The sequence below is a fragment of the Phyllostomus discolor genome, chromosome 4 (assembly GCF_004126475.2).
Source record: "Phyllostomus discolor isolate MPI-MPIP mPhyDis1 chromosome 4, mPhyDis1.pri.v3, whole genome shotgun sequence".
NCBI classification, from domain to species: domain Eukaryota; kingdom Metazoa; phylum Chordata; class Mammalia; order Chiroptera; family Phyllostomidae; genus Phyllostomus; species Phyllostomus discolor.
Genome location: NC_040906.2, coordinates 121,102,334 through 121,125,527, shown reverse-complemented (window position 1 = coordinate 121,125,527; position 23,194 = coordinate 121,102,334). Strand labels below are relative to the sequence as shown.

General features: G+C 37.4%; 1 protein-coding gene across 3 annotated transcripts in view; it reads right to left on the bottom strand.

Moving 5' to 3' along the window:
* The window catches only part of PTCHD4 (patched domain containing 4), a 187,451-nt gene that overhangs the window by 125,523 nt on the left and 38,734 nt on the right, over positions 1-23,194 (bottom strand). For all 3 annotated transcript variants that reach the window (XM_036024215.1, XM_036024214.1, XM_028508394.2), the window contains one exon: positions 10,208-10,688. In XM_036024215.1, coding sequence (XP_035880108.1) covers positions 10,208-10,688 — 481 coding nt within the window. The remainder of the gene's footprint in view (positions 1-10,207; positions 10,689-23,194) is intronic.

The following is a 23,194-nucleotide window of genomic DNA, read 5'->3' as shown; positions in this document are numbered from 1 at the left end:
TTTAACAGTCACGAAGCTATCAATAGGTCAATGTTTTTCAAACTGCAAACTATATATGCTTTGGACTAGGCACTGGAAAAGATGCCAAATAGACCAAATTCCAGTCCCCAGTGAGCCAAAAAAAATCTAGATGAGGTGACATATAACCTAGGTGTCAAATAAATGACTCACTGATTGAAGAGTTAAAGGTGGAAGAGATGTTAAGGACCAATTAGTTCAACTTCCCCATCTTATGACAGAAAACACAGGAGACCCAGAAAGTAGAAATCACCTAGTAGATAAGAGGAAGGGACTGGAAGAGACTCCAACTCTTCTGAATCTAAGCTGCTAAGCATAGGGATTTTCACATCACTGGTGAACCCTTTTCCAGAGAAAATAACTATTTCCAAAGAAAATCACTTTTCCCCAAAAGTAAGGTGGCTACAGTCAATGTGGCTGAGTAACAGCTCCAACTGAATATTCTTTATATCATAATAAGGTTATTTCTTTTCTAGCAATGGGGACAATTTAGGAAGGCTTTTGATGGGTTTAATGACCCTAAGTATAACAGACCCTGTGACAAAACCAATTTATCCAAAACCAATTATTGGAGAAACAGTTCCAATAATCATTAAAGAATTTTGGACAACCATCAAGACTTAGAGAGCCCATTATTTGCTAAGTACAGTGCTGGTCCATGCCTCAGAAGTGCCCAAGAAGTAACACCATGTGTCCCTGGTTACTCTGCCCTTTTCTAAATAGAGATACTGCCTCCAGCAGAACCAAGAGGAGCTGCTATTTATGCTTCTGATGAGTCCTCTCCATCAGTAAATCTCCATTAAACAGATCTGCATAATCTGTTTAAGACATTAGTCCAAAGAAGATTCTAGGGTGATTTTTCTAAAAATTTTGACTGTGACCCACATTAGAAAATATATTTCATATCATGATCTATTAAATACATATTTGTTAAACTGAAACAAATATTATAACAATAACAATTACTAGCATAACATCTGGTATTTCATATTCCTTTTTATTCTTTTTTCTTAAAGTGAAATGTACATGGATTTTAATACATTAAATTGATCTAATGATTCTTTAATATATCATGACCCACCTGAGAAACACTATGAGACCATTTATTCATTAGTTTTGAATATATTTATTGAGTGCCTACGCTAGGCCAAATACTGTTTGAAGTACTAGAAAACACTTTTCTTGAAGCTACCATGTAAGAAATCTGACTACCCTGACAACACCATGCTGAAGAGGTCACATTCAAATTCAGTGTTCCACAGTCCCAGCTGAGACTGTCCTTCAGAAATCCTAGATGTGGTACCAGCCATATGAGCAAAGTAACCATCTTGGAAATGTTTGACCTAGCCAATGAATACAGCTCCCCAACATTCAAGTCATCTGATGCTGTTTGTCATTTCAGCTGAGGATTTAGACATCAAAGAGGTGGGGAGAGCTGACACCACTTGATCTTACCAAAATACCCACACACAGAATGCATGAGCATAATGAAATGGTTATTGTTCTACATTACTAAGCTCCAGGATGTCTGTTTTACAGCAATATATAGTACAGGACAGACTCCAACTTAAAACAATTTTCTGACCCCACAGAGAACCATAATATTTTGATCCAATCAGCTTTTTACTATGATAATGTTCAAGGATGAAACTTTATTGCCTTTAATGTTTGGCTTAATTTATGTGGAAGAGGCAATTGATGCTCATAAAATAATCTATTTGCTTTCAAAAATTTTTTACACACTCTTGCAGTTAGCTGATGGCTATTTGTCCACTTCTGGCCAATGGAGTATGATGGGAGGTAACTGCATCACTTTGGGTATAGTTACAGGTAGGTATGATTCCTCTAACTCTTCCCCATTTTGGAGCACAAACTGAGAAGACTGAACTGCAGGATGGAGGTATCCTGGATCCCTGACTTTCTGTTTGTAAAGAGGTACCAAGGAGATTTTCCTGACTCACACCAAACTCCAATATGAATAAGAAATAAATCTTTGTTGTGCTAGGCTAAGTAAATTGAAGGCCTTATTTACTATCGTAACATAGTCCAGCTGAGCCTAACTAGTATAATTTTCATGAGCTATTATTATAGTCACTCTGCATATACTATAAACCCTCTCCTTTTTTTCTGGGATTGTTTTTCTCTCATCAGATTCATCTCAATGCCTACTCAACACCTCCCTGAACAGCTATAAAATAAAGCTGGGCAGGGAGGGGATGGAACTCAGCAAGAATGCTGACTGACTTCTTTTTTTTTAATTCATGTACACAGAGTTCAAGTGGAACCTTAGTGCTTCCTAGTTATTGCCTTAAATTTTCTTTAAGTCATTCCCCAGTTTTCCAAAGCGACTCTTTCAAACTCCCTTCTCTTTCTTCAACACCTCCTTCCCCAAATTTATTCTCAGCTGATGACTTGCTTCATATTTTACTGGCAAAGTTGAAGCCACAGAAAAGACTTTCCACATGCTCCCACTCCCACATGTACCAATTTATTGGTTCTGTCCATGTATGTGCCTTCCCTTTTCTTAGCTACAGATGAGCTGTCTACACTCTTATATAAAGCCAATAACTCTACCTGAGCTCTGAATCTAGTCCCATCTCTCCTACTCAGTGATATTGCTTCAGGAATTTCCCTCTTTTTCTGCTTTACCATGAAGCTTTCTTTCTTTACTGCACATTCCTATCATCATACAATCATTGGTATTTCCCTTTATTGCAAAACTCCATGAAAAAAAATTCTCTTTACTCACTGTCTTCACTTGCTATTCTCCAAGTGCTATTGAACCTCTTTAAATTACCCTCAGCATTCCCCCAAAGCAGATCTTGTTAAAGTCACCAATGACTTTCAAATTGCTAAATAACAAACAACTCTCACTTCTCATTGGACACAATTTCATAGCAGCTTTTGAAACAATTGATCCTTTGCTTCTTTGTGAAACACCTTCTATACTTGGGAGCTGGAGCACTACAGTGATCCCTCACCTATCACAGGAGTTACGTTCCAGAGACCCCCAAGATAGGTGAAAATCCTTGAAGTAGCAGTGTTATATTTACTTTATTATTTATGCATATTTTAAGGTTTTATAAACCCTTCCCATACTTCTATAAATCTTTCCCACTCTCTTATTAACCTTTCCCATACTTTTATGAACACTTCATATGCTTTTAAACAATTTCTACACCCTTAAATCTATGTAATTGTAACAACATATAAAATTCTATATGGGTACAGTATACTGCAAAACCCCATGATATAGTGAAAACTCCATGATACAGAATTAGATATATATATATTTTTAAAACACCCACTATACAGTGAAGCCGAAATAAGTCAACCACAATATAGTGAGGGACAACTGTATTATGGTTTTTCTGCTAGCTCACAGCCTAATTGTTCTCAGTGTCATTTCTGATTCATGCTCATTTTCCCAGTCTCTAAGCACTGGAATGGTCGCAGGATCAGAATTCAAGTTTCTGTTTTCCACTTGCATTAATCTTCTAGTTGATCTTATCAGATTTCAAGTATTTCATAAACTGAGCCATGATGAATCCAAAATTTATATTTTCAACTTCAATGTACAGATTTTACTTCTGAGCCTGATGGGCATACTGTCTTATAGAGCTAACCCTACATTTTCCCACTTAGATGCTTAATAGCCATATCTACCTTAGGTAGCCATCTCTACCTTATAGTAGGAGCTAGCAGATACAAAACTAAACTCTTGATATTTTTTTCCTGCAATCTGTTCCTTCCACAATCTCCCTATGACAGTAAATAGAAACTGATTTCTATTAGTTATTCAGCCTTCAAAGCTTGAGATCATCCTTGACTCTTCTAACACACAATTCCCAGTCCTTCAGCCAATCCTGTCAATTCTACTTTCAAATACATATCCTGAGTCCAATCTCTTTTAACAAATATCACTGCTTCCATGCTATATCAAGCCACTATAATATCTCGTGAAGATTTTGCAATAACATTTTACAGTTTCCCTATAACCATTCTTGCTTTATATTACAAACTAATTTCCATATTGCAGTGAAAGATGCTACAACATAATAGCTACAATGTATAGTTCAAAGATGTTTTACTGTATAAGTCAGTTCATACTGTCTATTCTCAAAATGCTTCAGACAGCTTTCCATATAAAGTAATAGTTCTTAGTGCTCTACACGACCTAGTCCTATAGTGTCTCCCTAACTCCTCCTTAAAATACACAGACATTGTCCGCTATATACCAGCCGTACTCCCTTTCTTCCTCTTTCTTAACTTCACCAAGCAAGGTCCATCTCAAAGTCTTTGCATGTATAGTTCTCTTTGTCAGGAATACTCTTTTCTGAGGTTTCCACATGCCCCTTCTTCATTTCATTTAGCTCTCTGCTTCAATTTCATTTTTTTTTAAAGATTTTATTTATTTATTTTTAGGGAGGGAAGGGGGGGAGAGAGAGACAGACAGACAGACAGACAGACATCAATGTGCGGTTGCTGGGGGTTATGGCCTGCAACCCAGGCATGTACCCTGACTGGGAATCGAACCTGGGACACTTTGGTTCCCAGCCCGCGCTCAATCCACTGAGCTACGCCAGCCAGGGCCAATTTCATTTTTTTAGAAAAGCTTTTCTCTAACTACCTATGCTCTCCATTCATTTTCCTGTTTTATTTTATTTTATATCATTTATCAATAATGTAAGGTAGTGATGTATATTTGCTTAGTGTCTGATAACACCCTTTTGTAGGCCTAGAATGTAAAATCTATACAGGCCACAGCTTGACCAGTTCCATTTGATAACTTTTACTATAGAACCCAAAATACTTGGAACATAGTAGATACTTAAATATTTGAATAAATTAGTAAACAAATGAATATGAAACTCAGTTTAAGATGAGGAATAAAAGTCTCATATCTGGAAACCCTGAGTTCACATGAAGAAACAAATCATCTGCATGCAGACTACAGCAAGACTCAGGGATTATAAAACAAACTCAGGATGGGCTGCAAAAGTAATAGTAAACCAAGGCTACTAATGTCCCTGGAAGCTAGCCATGGAAGACCAACAAGCTACAGTAGGAGCCAGCTTGGCATTTGTGTACAGTATTTCCCCATATTTCTCCCTGGCAGAAAGAGAAGACACATTCGCATAAAGCATGTGCAGGTAAAAAAAGAGGCTGACAACTGGTCATAAATTGAATTAGTGGCATTCTCACAGGCTTATGCTGGTACAGAGAAAGGGCATTAGGCTGGAATTAAATGGGGCCATTTGGGGTAGTTTTAAAAATTTATTATACATCTGTGTTTCTCTTTCTTCTATTTTTCTAGAGAAAATACATATGCCTAAAATCATCTTTTCTAAACCTAAATCAATGATATACAGTTAGACAAACATAATATTATATATGGGAGCACCAGCACAAAATATAAAAATTGGTACAGGCTTTAAAAATTCAAGAGGATACAGAGGTATAATATATGTGACTCTGAAATTATATTGGGGCTATTAAGTGGATGAGCAGTCACAAAAAAGAACAAGCAGATACAATAGAGAAGAAAGTGGGGCAGTTAAAAGTAAGGTGATTGAACAACATAACACCATAAATAACATACCCAGCTTCAGGGATAAGTTCTAATGGGGGTGAATGGTTTGAATCTTGGAGCATAATAGAGTGAATATTCACTGACTCAAAGAGATCCTTGTAAGAATATGGGAATAGAAATAGAAGTTTACCAAAGGAGTTGGGCTTCTTCTTTCTTTTATACCCAACTAAATTTGGATTATGCAGTTCTGATCCCTTAGTAACTGTAATTCTTTAAAGGACTGGCTTAACTAGTGCTGTGTATACCACTAGAAGATCTATCTCTGCCAAACTTAACTTACTGATGCTCAACATCATGATCAAATTCTAACCTCAGTTGAAGAATGAAATGAAGAATATTGTAGGATCCTCAAAATTCAATACTAAAAGGTCCAAATATTTCATTTAATATATGAACTCAGACAAAAGGACAAAAGACTATACAAAGCTTGTCTGGTAAAACATACAAAGATAGTGGGGAAGCTGAGATGAAAACCCAGATTTCCTAACCCTGTAGAGTAGTTTTCCTTTTATTTCACTAGTTCTCAGTCTTGGTATCTTTATTTTAGAAAAAAATAAAACACAACAAAACAAACTCTTCCTTGACAGAGCAAATATTTTACTGTTATATTGCAGAACATAGAAGAAGAGTTCCTTTTAGAATATTTTAAGGTTTCAAATTGCAGCAATACTGAAGAGTAACCATTCACCAAGCTTCCTAATTTCTGCACCTACACCATCCAAGGCTGATTTATGATATTAAAGGTCACTGAGAGAGGAGAGAGAGTGAAAATTGTGTCTTGCAGCATCTGGACTTTTCCCTCATTGTGGCTTTTCATGTTCTTATTATTTCTTTAAGACATGGAAATACCACTCTGGTTTTGTAGAGTCTATGTTACAATTTAGCATCATTTGAAAAAGAGTTTTTTCATTATTTTTATAAAATATAAAATTTGATGTATTCTAAAGTTTCCCTGATAAAAATTTCCATTGACTAGTTAGATTACCATCAGCTACAGAAAATTCCCTGAAAAGGAACTTCTGGCCAAGATGGAGGTGTAGGTAAATATGCTTTGCTTTCTCACACAACCAAACAAAGGAAAACAACAAATTTATAAACAAAAACAACCAGAATTGACATAAAATTGAACTGTATGGAAGTCTGACAACCAAAGAGTTAAAGAAGAAATATTCATCCAGACTGGTAGGAAGGACAGAGATGGGAAGCTGGAGCTGAGAGGACACACATCAAGGCAGTGGCTGGCAGATCAGGTGGTCCCACATCCTCAAGAGGATAAACTGGGATGGACAACTGGGGAGCAAGACAGACTGTGCAACCCAGGGCTCCAGTGCAGGGAAATGAAGCATCAAAACCTCTGGCTTGTAAAAACCTGTGGGGATTGCAGCAATGGGAGAAACTCCCAGTATCATAGGAGAGTCCACTGGAGGGGCCCACAGGATCCTAGAACATGCACAAGAACACCCACCCCAGTAATCAGCACCAGAAGGGCCCTATTCCCTTGCAAGAAGCAGGGGAAGTGACTGAAAGCAGGGTGAGAGCCAAGAAAGTGGCATTGTTCCCTCTCTGACCCCTTCTCCACATAGAGCACTGCAACACAGTGAAGTGAGTTGCCCTACCCTGGTGAATACCTAAGGCTCCACCTGTCACAACATAACAGGTATGCCAAGACAAAGAAATATGGCCCAAATCAAAGAACAGATCAAAACTCCAGAAAAAAATACAACTAAACAATGAAGAGATAGCTAACCTATTAAGATACAGAGTTCAAAATACTGGTAATTAGGATGCTCACAGAAATGATTGAATATGGATGAAAAATAAAGGAGGAAGTGAAGTCTATAAAAAGTGAAATAAAGAAAAATATACAGGAAACCAAGAGTGAAGAAAAGGAAACTGGAACTCAAATCAATGACTTGGAACAGAAGGAAAAATTAAATCTTCAACTGGAACAGAATAAAGAAATAAAAAATAAAAAAAAATAAGGAGAGACTTAGAAACCTCCAGAACAAATTTAAATGTTCCAACATCCAAATCATGGGGCTCACAAATGGAAAAGAGGAAGAGCAAGAAATGGAAAACTTATTTGAAACATTATTTGAAAAAATAGTAAAGGACAACTTCCTCATCTGGTGAAGGAAATAGACATGCAAGTCCAGGAAACTCAGATCGTCCCAAGTTGGACCTAAGGAAGAACACACCAAGACACATCATAATCTTTTTTATAAGTTATAAAAGATAAGGAGACAATCTTAAAAGCAGCAAGAGAAAAGGAGACAGTTACCTACAAAAGAGTTCCCATAAGATTATCAGATGATTTCTCAGAAGAAATCTTACAGGCAAAAACCGATAGAAAGAAGTATTTGAAGCCATGACATGCCAGGACCTACATCCAAGATTACTCTAGCCAGCAAAGCTCTCATTTAGAATGGAAGGGTGGATAAAGTGCTTCCCCGATAAGATCAAGTTAAAGGAGTTGTTCATCATCAAGCCATTATTATACGAAATGTTAAAGGGACTTATCTAAAAAATTGAAGAAGATAAAAAATATGAATGGTAAGTACAAAACAGACAGGGGGAGGTAAAGAATAGTATAAGAACCCCTGGCTGGCATAGCTCAGTTGGTTGAACGTGGGCTGCGAACCAAAGTGTCGCAGCTTCAATTCCCAGTCAGGGTACATGCCTGGGTTGCAGGCCATGACCCCCAGCAACCACACATTGATGTTTCTCTCTCTCTATCTCCCTCCCTTCCCTCTCTAAAAATAAATAAATAAAATATTTTTTAAAAAGAATAGTATAAGAAATGGAGAAGCCAAAAAGCTTATATGTACTTCCCATGGACATGAACTAAAGGGAGGGCGAAAGCTGGAGAGATGGGGAGTGCAGGGTGGGGCAGAAAAAGGGGAGAAAATAAATGGGACAACTGTAATAGCACAATCAATAAAATATACTTAAACAAAAGGAAATTCCCTAATAAGCTCTTAGGTATCTAATTTGTCAATCTTGAATGAGTCATGTTACATTTGTGATTCATGCTCTATGATTTTTATGCAACTTACATTGTTATTTCAAGTCAAGAGACTGAGCTTAAAAAACATAAGTATAAATGGTTCAAATCTAGACTCATCCTTGTCCCTGGTGAAAGTTTTTTTTTTTCATATAGTTCTTTGGGAAAAGCAAAAAGACCTTTTATTAACAAAATGAACACACACTTTAAAATGACAGGCAAAATTCAGGAATACTTTCAATTTCTAAAAGCCAAGGACTATTTCCTATTCATTATTGAATGCATTACACATAGCACACCAGTTTAACCACTAAAACATATTGATAATGAGTGTTTACTATGTGTGCTATTAGCTTTAGGTATATTCTATTAAATTCAAAACCAATTTCTTGAATATGGTACAGTTACTATCCTCATTTTATACAAGAAACTGAGGCTTAATGAGATGGACTAACTTAACATGGCCACAACAAAGCTGGGTTTCCAGATAAAGAAGTTTGGTCCCAGTGCCTACAATATGAATCTGCTTTTCAGCATTCTTCTTGAAAACATTTGTTAAGGTGAAAACAAAGAGGGCCCAGATCACCTAGAAGAATTGGTGACCACATTCTTGTGTCTTTTTCATCTAACAATAAAACTTTAATCCAGTGCTAATTTTAACCCAGGGAGTGAAAAGCAATTACTTTACAGGTGATGCTCTCTCGCTTATGTCAATTCACCACCTAGAGGCCATTTTTTACAGCTCATCCTCCCAATGGCTGCATGTAGAGAATTATATCAGATCTGAAAGACCTTTCACAGTGCCACAATTATCCCCATTATCAGCTCCTTTCTGATAGACCCCATCAGTTTTGTTGCTGAGCCATCCCTCACTTTTCTCCCAAGACTTGCTCTTTCCTTTTGGACACACACACACACACACACACACACACACACCATTTTCTAGACTACTTATGCATATATGGGAGAAAACTTACAGGAATGGGATAATCATGACAGGATTCTCATTATTTTTTTAAAAAATTTAGGAGACACGTTTTTTAAGTGGCAACAGGAAAGTTTTAGTTTATGAAGAGGTGGAGAAATGGAGTGTATTATTGGCAAAAACTTTTAAATGACTTAATAAAGTTTAATGAAGAAGTTCTTTGAGATTGGAGCATATGAGTGGTCCTCAGAATGTTCATCCTCTGATAGTTACTCTTCATCATAAACAACTTGAGGATGCCCACAAATATAAACTACAAAATTTTGTTTGAAAATCTTGAAGATTTTGCATCTCCTTAAATCTGTACTCTATAATCCCTGAGCTATAATTTTTGATCAAGTGGAGTGGAGAATTACAATATTGTGTAACTTAAAAATAATTTGACAGCATGCAATTCCCCAACCTAAATTGAAAAATGTCTTGGTCAGCCCATAATTTCCTGAAAGGCACAATAAGGAGAAAAGACACCACCCCCAAGAAAGTTTTTACAGAGTCATACAGACATGCTAATGCAAAGTTAAAACAGATTTCCACCTGAGAATTCAAGAAATGTACTACCTTGCCCCAAACCGGTAAGAATCCGATTACCACAAGGATGGATAGTTACCCATGGCGAAGAACGGGATTCCCAGCAGGGTGGAGTTGTACTTCCCATCAGTGATGAAGAAGATCCCTGCTGCCGTGACAAGGGAGATGCACACTGTGAGCACCCCCAGGAGGCCCAAGAAGGGCTTGCTGCGCAAACAGTCCTTCATGGAGCTGGAGAGGGTGGCTGTGGTCAAGATCAGCACGAGGCTCACCAGGACCTTGCTCCTGGCCAGGATGCTGGTCTTGTGGAAGTCTCTCCAGAGGCTAAAGGATGCTAAAGAGTAGAGCTGGAGGTCCTGGTGCTCCTCCTGGAGCTTCCTCATAAGTTTACAGAACTCATTCTCCCACTTCTCCCCTATGAGGTCCTGGGTGGCAGAGCCATAGGTCTGGAGGTAGTAGGTGATTTGAATGGCTCTGGCTGACTTCACCCGTTGGTCCTTGCTGTTTGGCACTTCCACTACCCCGCCCAGTTGGTGTCCAATAAAACTGTTCCTCCCATCCTTGAAAACAGAAGAAAGGGAGACTTAAGTTACCAGAGAGATGCACATTCCAGAAAACAGATTCTTACTCTAAGTGAAAGAGCACAAAAAAGGCAGAGATAAGCTTTAGCAATTGTGAAACCGATGTGGGTGGAGTGACATGTTATGGCTTTATATTCAACCTTTTGGAGCCACAGGGAAAACCATGCAAGATGATCAGGATTAGAAAAGATGCAAAGAGTGTTATGAAGCTGTGCAAGTCTTGCCACATGCATAGGAAATGTACATAAATATTATTTTGATCTCATCCATACCCTCATTCCCACCATTCCCTTCTGTAACAATCTATAACTCCTTAATGCAGGATCAAGTTTTATGATTCAGTTTCAGCCAAAAGTGAAGCATGGCATGAGTTCACAGTTCAAAAGTTAAACTAGTTACTCATTTAATAAATGTATACTAAACTTTCCAGTATTAACACACACACATACACCAATACACACACAAGCACATGCAAAAAATACAAACATCCATACTCATCCTTTATATTTTGGGGATACAACTATATATTGCAGAACAAGTTGAAGAAAATATTGGTTTTTACAACTAATTTTATAGTGTTGAAGTGTTTTTGAAATATGATGTGAGCACCTATTCACTCATTATAATCCCCCCACTATGCCAAACACCTGCCTCAGTCTGAGTCTGATCTTTTACTCACAGAAGACAGTGGACAAACCCCCTAAATGAGACTGATAAGATTTCAGTTGGGGTTGTCAAAAGTCATGTCAACTTCAGAGTTGCACATAAGGTAGAGTAGACAAGACCATAAGAGTAAGATATTTGTAAGAGGAGTAAGATATTTGTATGAGAAGTAAGCCCTCCTGTTTAGGGCACTCCTGATGTGGACATTGATTTGCCTAAACAGGTTCAGAGCAGTGATTCCTAATCAGTGAACCTTAACACTTAGAACAAAGTCCATGATAGCCATCACCAAATCTTTTTTGCCACACTGTCACTTACTCCATCCAGATGGCATATTGAACCCACAGAGTATTCAAGATGGAGTATAACATTGAAAATGTGCTGCAGATAATGAATGGGACACAGGCATGATGGTATACATGCCATAAATGGACTGTGTATTTGTTAGGTCAGGCAAGCCATTTATCTCACGAGGATATAAAAAAGTAGAATCAAAGCAAAAAACAATTCTTTCTAGACGGGTAATATGGAAGGGCAACATGCCAACAGTGTGATAACCATGGTTGTTTTCATAGAACTGTGGGATTTTATATGCTCATGTAAACATATGTAACAATTATTGTGGACTTGTTTAGTCCAGATGCCTGTATCTGAGGTTGTTGTTTGTATTTGTATTTTTAACATACATCAAAGTGACACTAATACTTAAGAGTGTGTGGCAAACACAAAAGTTTGAGACAGTCACAGATAGCACAAATGTTGTTAAGTAGGATTGTGAAGAATTGAGAAAAAGAAATTTCATGGTCACTCCACATATCCATATTTTCCTTATATGTTCAATACAAGCAATCTTTTTATTTAATTCAACCTGGCCAACTGGAAGTGAACAATGTATTTCTAAATAAGAATTTGATTTAAGTTTACTTTTTTTTTGCTTGGTTTATCTTCCACTTCCAAGTAATCTTTTTTCCTTATAAAAGTCAAACTAAAATTCCAGTTGTAGGTTCAAAAGGCTCTGCCTTCATGAACCATGTGGGTTCTCTGATGAGTAAGTGAAAAAGTAGAAGAGCTGCCCTAGCTGCTGTGGCTCAGTGGACTGAGTGATGGCCTGTGAACCAAAGGGTCACAGGTTCAATTCCCAGTCAGGGCACAGGTCTGGGTTGCAGGCCAGGTGCCCAGTAAGGGATGCAGGAGAGGCAACCACACATTGATGTTTTTCTTCCTCTTTCTCACTACCTTCCTCTCTCTCTAAAAATAAATAAATATTTTTTTAAAAAAAGGTAGAATAACTTTGAGGAAGGACTGAGATTTCAAGCTGGCACTGAGAGATTGTGAAATATGGTTTCCAGTCTCTCAGCCCAGGACACATTGCTCTTCAGTTAAGCTTATTTATTTTTGTTTTAATCTTGGTATAATTTTAAGCTCCTCCTTTGTTTCTACTTCTTTGAGATCTCACCTGCGATATTGACTTATGCTTTTGATTATTTGAAAGAAGTAGTATTTAAAATCTATATTTATTCACTTAAGAATGTGCAGTTTTATGTGTCTTTACTAATTTCCATAATCAAAAAGATTTCCTAGGGGTCTTTAGCAGTGGAACAAAGATGTATGCATCCCTCAGGCCTCATTTGGATATTACAGTGGATCAAAGAGGTGCTGATAATGTGTCTGGACAAAATTAAAAATTTTAAAGAAAGCAAGTATAGATTATTAAATAACTGATCTTCATTGGATTTGGCTAACTGCTTATTCCCCTTTTGAGACTGTCTGATTTTCATTTCTTACCGAAATTGCTATATAAAAGATATGCCTTCATTCCATTATATTCAAATCAGTGTGGCAAGTAGAATGAGTTTCTCTCTCTTAATTTGCTTTACTTCATGAACCAGAACAAAATAAGCAAGGTCTTTGGGTGTCCTTGAATCGAGAGCTCTACTGAATGGCCCACATGAGAGATAAGCCATTGGTCCAATCACCCTACTCCATACAGTCATGAGAAACACACTCTTGTACGTTATTTGTAAGGGAGAATTCTATTTTTTAAAAGACTTTATTTATTTATTTATTTATTTATTTTTAGAGAGAAGGAAGGGAAGGAGAAAGAGAAGGGGAAAAGCATTAATGTGTGGTTGCATCTCACGCACCCTCTTTTGGGGACCTGGTCTGCAACCCAGGCATGTGCCCTGAGTGGAAATTGAATCAGTGACCCTTTGGTTCACAGCCTGTACTCAATCCACTGAGCTACACCAACCAGGGTGAATTCTACTATTTTGTAAGGGGTGGTAGAAGAGTTCTTCAGTTTCCCAAACTAATCAATTCATAGGTGCTTCTATGTAGGAAAAACAAAGAAAGAATATAACATATATTGTAATTGTCCTCTGGACTTATAAAAACTTAGGTGAAATTAATGGAGAGAATATATATTATCAGGAGTCATGTGACCTAGGCTGGTATGTGCATCTCATACTAATTGGATAAGAAACCCTTGTCTGGTTCATTTCCCCTTCTAGGACTCAGTTTTCTTATCTAAAAAAGTGAGCAGATATGAGTATATGAATAAACATTTATATAATATAAAAAAATTTAGCTCTATTATTCTATGAAAATACCATCAAAAAAGCTATTTTGAAAAGATCTAAATGTCAGAATGATATCATTATAACTGATAGAGCCGTAAATTGATTATTTTAACATCTCCACTCACTGGGTAGAACTGTTCTGTTTAATTAAATGAGAAAACCTAGAGGCTCAGAGAAAGCAAATCTGCCAGTTGAAAGGATGAACACAGGGATCCAACTCAGTTTAGACAACCTTAATTCCAGTAATTTCTAGAGTTATATGGGTGTGATGATAGGGAAGCCACAATGAATCTCATTCCCCATTAACTGCTCTTCATTATTAAAACTATCTTATATGTAGATTCCTTTATCCCAATATTTTCCTCTCACTTAAACCAAGTGCCAACCATTTAACGTGTGTTGATTCATGTTCCTCCTTTCCAATAAAACCTTCCACACAAATTCTGAAATTCCTTTAAGTGCAGAAATCACTTTGATGCCTCAGTGAAGATAAATCTTAAAATAAAAATATGACAGGAATGTAACTTATTACTTTCGATGCTCTACCATTTCAGTGATTCACTGAACTGAACTGTCATAATTAAGATGAGATGGATTGAAGTCCCTAACTCATATCCCCGTTGTCCACCTCTGCTTTTCCTCAATATGTTCTCCACATTACAGCCAGAATATAGTTGCTCAGCTTTAAATAAAATCACATCATTACTGCACTTGAAACCTTCTACTGGCTTCTACTTGCACTAAGAACAAAAGTAGAAGCCCTCACCAGGCCCACAAGGCCCTGCATGGCCCATTGCTGGCTGAGCCCTCAGACCACTTCTCCTATGGCTTTTCCCCTCGTGAGCTCTCTCTCCAGCTTTTCTGGCCTTTCTTCCTACTCCTTGAAGTTTATTTTCACCTAATGGCCTTTGCACCAGCCATCCCCTCTGCCTGGAATGTTTTTCTCTATTCTTAGGCTAGAGCTACTTCCTCATGGAGATCTTAGCTTCAAAGAGACTGTTTGAATCACATGATCTAAACTAGATACCTCCTTCCCAGCAATCCCTCTGTCACAAGTCCCATTTTATCTTCTTCCTACTAACCATTTCTATCTGAAGTGATATATCTCTTTGAATTAAGATTCAGTCTTTTACACTGCTCTTTTAGGGTGAACTAAGAACACATAAAGCTTTGAATACTGAATCCATAAATAAAAAGTGTCCTTTGTTCGCTCGTTTATTATTATTATTCAATTTCAGTTGTCTCCATTTTCCCCATTGATCTCTCCTGCCCTGTCCCCCCACCCCATTGTCTGTGCCCACCAGTCCTCTATTGAAGTGATATTTCTGTAATCATTTAATCATTCCTTTTTTGTCTCCTCCATTAGAATCTGTGCTCATTGAAAGTGGCACCTTTGTTATCTTGATCACTGATAATCTATCTCCCTATGCCTAGAACAAAGCCTGGTATATAATAAATACTTTATAATATCAAACTCAGTGAGTTCACTCTGAGGTGTGATAACTCATCATACATTATGTTTTAGAGGCTACTTTGCCAAGAACAAAAAAGTAAGAGACAGCTCAAAGTATCTGAGGACAGTAGGACCTCAGATGTAAAGAGGTGTATAAGAAATTTGAGGTTGAGACAGGAGAAAACAAACTTTATCTTTCTTTCAATATGCTAAGTCTAGTGAAATATTTCCCCCAAATATGTTTCCCCTCTATTTCTACTGATACCAATAATGTGCAGTAAGCTGTTCAATGGACAGTGGGACTTAGTGAGTAGCCAAAAAAAGGATTTGTATGCACTATGGTTGAGGCAAAGAACAGCACAAGGTGTTCAAGGAACCGAAGGAAGTGATGGGATTTGAGACTAGAGAAGAAAGCAGGGCCTCTTCTGTAAGGGCCATGGAAGCCTTATTGTGCTGGACTTAATTGTTGTGTGGTAGAAAGTCACTGGTGAGTTTTAGGCAGGCGCATAATAACATGCTTTTCACTTTAGAGTGCTCACTCTCCTTGCACTGTGGATTGTGATTTAGGAATTTTGGTGAATCTAAAGGAAAGAGCTCAGTTAGAAAGTCCCTGCAGTATTTCTGGTTCTTCATGCAGTATGAATAAAATGTCAGCTGAGTCAGTCTCTGGTAGGTAAATTTTCCCAAGGTGAATCAATGGAATTATATAGGTCACAATGCTATCTCACAGCCATGAAGCATCTCATCACATTATCTCTCCAGCTACAGTATTGCCAAGAAAAAATAAATTTTGCTTTAGGTCTTTTTTATTTTACAGTTACTACTTTGTAGTTCTTAAAATTACTCCCACACAAATTATACCTCTAGAGTGGGAAAGAAAATTAAACTCTCAAAGATATGATTAAGGAATAAATTCTTAAAGAGGTACACGAGGGAAGAGACATTAATGTTGTAAACAATTGTGCCAAAAATAAATTATGTGATGATGCTTTAAAATCATAGGGGAGTGAGTACCTTATCTGCTCAATATATATGCTAGGTTGACATTAAGATACTTTCAGTGACTGCAAAAAAATTTAGACCTAAAGCCCCTGTCCAAGATGGTTGTAATTCAAATTTCATTGAGTTTTAATGAGGCAGACCCTGAAAGGATGTTAGAAAATTTTAGTTGTCTTTTATTGTTGAAAATAATACCTTCCTATGTATGGTAGATAGTGACATTTCTAAAGGAATTGAAAGGGGTTTTATGGTTTTATTTTTTGTTTGCTTGTTGTTTAAACAAGATTTTTTCTTCATACGTTTTTCCTAACTTATTCTCTATTTTATTCTCAGTACAAAGTACACACACAAACTAGGATTAAATAAAATCATCAATAATCTTGAATTTTCTTTCCATAGCCTCATGATTAGTAGAAACATGCAAATATTAAGATAGTAAGTTCCTAGAAGATATTTAGTTAAAACAAAATCAAAAGTCATTTTTAAAATGAAGATTTTAAAGCATTAAAATGCTCTAATAAAGAATAAATTAAATGTCTTGTGCATATTACTAAGCTAGGAGAGTGCAGTCATATATTTTTTATTATTTTCAAAGAGGAAGGTTAAAAATAAGATTTCTGTGTTATTGAAGTGAAATAAGAATTTTAGCCCTCACTGATGTGGTTCAGTGCACTGAGTGCCAGCCTGTAAAACAAAGGGTCGCTGGTTTGATTCCCAGTCAGGGCACATATCTGGGTTGCTGGCCAAGTCCTCAGTAGGGGGTATGTGAGAGGCAACCACACATTGATATTTTTCTCTCTCTCTCTTTCTTTTCCCCTGTCTCTAAAAATAAATAAAGTCTTTAAAAAAAAGGAATAAGAACTTTAGCAAATCACAATATAAAATATATTTAACAAAGCACTCTAGCATATCAACTAACTGAGAGTCGGTTGGGAACTCTTAACACGTGTGGTGGACTTGGTTCCAAGATTTAAGAACTTTATTTGCATCATCCTGGGACACTCCTCCAGTTACCAGAGTGCTAGACTGGAGTAGCGTCAAGTCACCAATGAGGACATAGAGGGTGAAGAGGGGCAGAGTTAGCCACCTCAAATATGTCTCTTTGGGACAGTGATTATTTTATGGCCCAGAAGGCTCAGGAAGCACCTCTAAACCTCCCTCTAACTGCCTAAGAGGATTTAAGATAGAAGGCCTGCTCCAGAAAGGAGCTAGCACCATAGATAACTAGTTTAATCTGGGAAGAACCTACCAAGGGACTTTGAATTAAAGTCCTTTTATGTCACATTTTCTGGAGATGTCCCAGCAAACTTTTGCTTACTAAACATTAACCCTTTTTATTTCCCAGCAAATTGCCATATTTCCCTTGGAAGTCCCAGACCCCTACCTCCTTCTTCTTAGTCCAGAATGTTATATATACACAGCAGGATAATGTCATTTTAGTCAATGCCATTTTATCATATCATTGGTAAAAAAATCAATTCCTGGCTGGACCACTCCCTGTGTGGAGTTTGAACTTTGTCTCTATGTCTGTGTGGGTTTCCTCTAGGTACTTGGGTTTCCTTCCACATCCCAAAGATTGGCATGTGAGGTGAACTGACATGTCTAAATTGTCCCAGTGTTAGTGTGTTTGTGAGTGGCTCTACAATGGAAGGGTATCTAGTTCAGGGGGTCATATCTTGCTCTGTTAGCTACTGAGACAGTCTCCAGGCACCCATGACTCTGAACTAGGATAAGTGGGTGGGAAAATCATTATCTTACTTACTTTTTATTAATTGTTCTTAAATGTATGTATTGCTCACATTTAATTCAATGTTTAATATTAGAAGTGTTTGGAATCTTAATTTAGAAGTTAAGTGATATTTTTGTGACCAGAAATATGCTGTAGGGACCTAATTCTTGTTTATATCAATTAACCTATAGTAAAATTGGTTTCATTATATGTCATTTCATTTAAAGTCTCAGTTTCCAAGAACCTATTAAGTTAAATGAAGACTTAATGTACTTCATTTTACCTCAATGTCTATAGAATGCTTTATGCTTATGTGAATTCTCCGTGTGTACGTATTAAGTTTGATTTTCTTCTGTTAATATGCCTTATGTCATTTTAATTATGCGACCAGCGATAAGAACCAAGAGGAAAAAAGGAGGAATTTGCCCCTCCCTCCCCTACAAAGCCAAGTGAGAGGAAGTAATGTAAGGTTATACGGCCCCTTAATTGCCATAGCTGGTCACCTGATTCCTGTTTCTGACCCCAGTGTTCATGCTCTTAACATCACTGCACACATGTCTGAATAATTTATGGGTATACTTGAATAAAAGGATGTATATAGTGGTTATGTACACAGACTCAAGAGTTCAACAGTCTCACCTGGAGTCCAAGGGTCAACATTGATAACCTGTGGAAATCTCTTAAGCTATCTGGACTTCAGTTTTATTATTGGTTAAAATAAGAATCATAAGGCATTATGAGGATCAAGTGTGTTAATACATAGGAAATATTTAGAATACTTCTCAGAAAGTGTTGTATATTATTCTTATTAATATGTGTCATAAATTAAATATTTGAACGAGACTTTTTTTTTTACTTAGCCATCTAGGATTACTCCACATTCTCTGAAACATCTTGTAACAGGACCCCTGGCTATAAGCTCCAGTTCTGTTCCTTTACCACAGGGCAATGGAGGACACACTGCTTGACTTCTCTGAGCGCCAGCTCCCTTGTCTCCAAAATAAAAGTTTGGGCTTAAATTATCTCTGAAGGTTTTATTGACTCTGTATTTCATGATTCATCCATAGAAAAGTCATTAGATACTAAAAAGTAGGCTGGAAAAATGTGTCCTAAGGGGGAGAAAAAAAAGAACTAAGAAGGGCGAAACACAAGATGACCCATGTTCATTTCCATAGAAACAAGAAGATTTTCTCCTCTTTGAATTTGGACTGAATAGCTTTTTCTCCTCTTTCTTTGAGTAGTTTCCAGAAAGAATGCTTATCGTATGGAAAAAGATCAAGAATTTGCCTCATTTTACTTGCATATAAATCATTTCTCAGTAGCCCAGATGAATTAATTTATTTCTTAGTAAAATTGATTTTAGCTTCATTTCTCTATTCATGAGTATTATTTCCACTGTATTGGTTTACTTAGGAGAAATATTTGTGCAAAATATTTACACAAATTTATAAATAATATGTGGAAGTAAACTTAACATTTACATTAAAATGTGAAGCATATAACAATGAACAATCTGTTCTTATAAATCATATTTGTTACCCTACCCCCAAAATTACCAAAGGAAATAATATCACTATTTTATGTCTGTCACAATGGAACCGTGACAACCATTCATGGGCAAGTACTCCACATCTAAGAACATTTATCTCTGATTCTTACATAAAGGAAGAATATACATAACCTCTTGTGGGAGCATTTAAGGAATGCAGAAAGGTCCTAAGGAGAGGTATATAAAGTCCCTTCCCCTAGTACAGCCTTCCTTTTGGGTTGAGAAACTACAACAATGCTGTATAAGGCATGTGACTCCAGGGTCATTAGCACCTCTGAGTGGAAAAGTAGATCAGACTGACAACCTACAGAGGCAAATCTCAGAACAGAGCTCAAAACATCCTCACAGCAATGAGAAAGTTACGGCAGATCAAAAGGACAGGTGCTGCAGGTACCTACACAGGGCATAGTGTGGCGAGTTCCTGGGGCGCCCTAGGACATGACACACAGGTGGAAACAGGCAAGAAGTGCAAAGTTATTCATTTACTTAAGAAATATTCAGTGAATGCTTCCTCTGCTGGGTCTTTGTGTCACCTAGCTATTAGGAGGACAGAGTGGTGAGCAGCTACAGAACTACAGTTCTTATCTTCAAAGAGCCTATGACTCTGGGTGGAGTAGAGGGTGGCAGAAGATAAGTCTGCAGACAGATATTTTATAAATTTTATATATATATATTCATACACACACACATATAGATACACATGCACACACCCTAAAGTACTGGCTAACACAAGATGTTAAGGAAGTACTAAGAAGGAATCACCTAGACTAGCAGGGACTAAGACTTTGCAAAGAAGATGACATCTTAGCTGAGACCTGAATTGTGAATGACAGTTATTCAAACGCAGTGCAGACAGGAAATTTGGTTGGTGGATATAGGGAGAATGATCTTCTAGGCAGAGGGAAAAGCACATGCAAAGGCCCAGAAATGAGAGTAAACGTGATATGTTTCTGGGACTCTGAGAATGACTCCAATATACAGTGGGGGCCGGGATGAGTGATGAAGAGATGGGTACTGGTAGTGAGGCAGGGTAGTAAGAAACTAGGAAAATTCCTTGGCAAGTAGAATAGGGAATCTGAGATAGAGAGCTGAATAATCTGGCAAAGCAATTTAGAGCCCAGTGCAGAAGGTCACCTCCCTAGAGAGGATATATAGGCCTCTGTTGTATTTCAGGTCCAGGCCCAGAAAACCAGTAAAACCAGGTGAGCAACATCTGGACCAGTTGCTGTGACTAACCACTCCCCTGCCCTGGCACTAACAATTAGCAGAGGCCACAAGCCTGAAAGAGCACACCTGGAAAAATGATGAATGTTCTGCTGAAACCTTCCCCTAAGATCTTCCCTAAGATTCCCACCTGCAAGAGAAAGGTGAAAAACCCTCAAGACAAAGGTCCCAGAGTGCATGCTCTCCCTCTTGGGGAGCAGCCCATATCATCCCCTACTCCTTCTTCTTCCCTCCTTCCTCCACAGGCACACATCTCCTAAACTCTAAGGGATCTCATGAGACTTGCAACCAGGAGAGAAATGGGCAGCAGCAGCTTGTCCCAGGCTAGCCCTCTGAACCTGTCTCCAAAACCCCCTTTTGACTGACTTCTCAGTGAGCTAAGGCAGCCAAACCTAGGCTCACCTGTTGTTTGTTCTATGCTGAGTGCTTCATTGTTTTACTGTCCCCATCTTTAATAAATGCATCCTCACAGTCACCTGGACACATGTTGTGCAATTTTTCCTCCAGGGAGTGAAGAACCCACACACTACCAGATGTCCCTAGGCAGACTCACCCAGGGCCAGGTCCTTGTCTGATAACAATAATGAGTGTGGAGATTTGCTTATTCAAAAGCTCTGTTTGGCAGCAATGTGAAAATATTTTAGGTGTGAATTGAGGGTGGAAGTGGGCACTAGAGAGGGGGTATGGGATCATTTTTAGACTCCCTCATAGTTTAGTGTAAGCCAAGGCTTACCTAGTTGATTGTATTAGCATAAAAAAAAGACTTTTAAATTCCTATGGAATGCAAACTATTCTGAAAATAAATTTCCCCCACACTCAGAAGAAGCATGTCCTTTGGGGTTTGGAGGGATTCTTGGAGAAAAACTTGCTTCCTAGAAGTGCAGGCGTAGTTGAAAGTGATCTACTTCTTCCAATGATTCGCATGAATCCAATAAATTAAAACAATATCTGTGTTGAGAGCCTGGGAAGGAAAATTGTTAGTCTATGTGTACAAAGCAAGATAAGGGCAAATAAATGCAAGATAAAGTCTGTCCTGGAATAGTTTATACTTTTGTTAAAGAAACAAGTCACAGAAATAATACAGCAAAAAAAGAAGGCAGCATAGAGTATTATAAAACAGAAGACATCGCTGAAGAATCAAGATAATTGCTGATAGCTGCAAAATTATTTACATATAGAATGATCTAAGCCATGTAAAAATAAAAATGCACATATAAACATTCAAAAGAAATCATCAAAATTATCACATTGGCTCTTATTTGGTATAAAATTATATATCTGCTTTCTTGGTTAGGCTATTTTACCTTTTTTAAAAAAATTATTGACTCATCAACAAAAATAATATGTGTTAAGGGAACTGAATAAAGGGTAGATAGGAATGGAATGGAAAAATTAGGTCCAACTTCTAATCAAATTTCTCTTAGGCAGTTGGAAGAGGAGGGAGGGCCAAGAATCAGGACACCCTTATTTCCAGGCTTAAGCTCTAAGTAACCTGCTTTGTGGCATGTAAGTCAACTTAAGACATGATGGTTCATTTTTCATGAAGGGCTGTGGTTTTATCCATTAAGATGTGAAGAATGATAATGGTCTACTTAAAGTTACAGGTAAATAACAGCAGATTCCTGGGTTCCAGATTAGGGTAAAATGCTAACACACACTCAAGCCTGGAGCTTATCTGACCTTGCCTTTTGCTATGTGTTTTCTCATCAAAGAAAAGATTATGAAGACCTTGGTAGCTCAATATCACTTTTCCCGAATTGAACTTGAGTTCCAAACTGGCCCTCATGACGTTCTTTATAATTGTCTTTGTATCTTTCTTTCTGTGATTTTTTTCTTTTTAACTTGAAAACAAAGGCCAAATTATTTTACCAATCCAATTAAAAAATGTTTGGTATGCATAAAGCATCACTCTAAGCTAAAGTTGGTTTATTTCTTTCTTGAATTATCCACACAATTGTAGTTTGAAGAGGTCTAGATATGAGGTTAGTTAAAATTTCTAGGAAATGTGTCCTAAAATTTTTGCAGTTTGGAGATAGTGTTGCCATTTATGAGATCCATTTTTATCATTTCTATTTTGCTCTGTTTTTCAAGATTGTTTTAAGTTTTCATTAAAAGGAGCCTCTTCTGATAATAAATGCACATTTAATGGTAAAATACACTTTTACCATTACTACCTGTTGTATTGCTTCAACTAGCCTTACAGATTCACTGAAGCTAGGAAATGGAGTTTGTACGTTTTTCGAGTTAAATGAAACACTTTGGGATACATAACTCAAGGAAATATAAAAG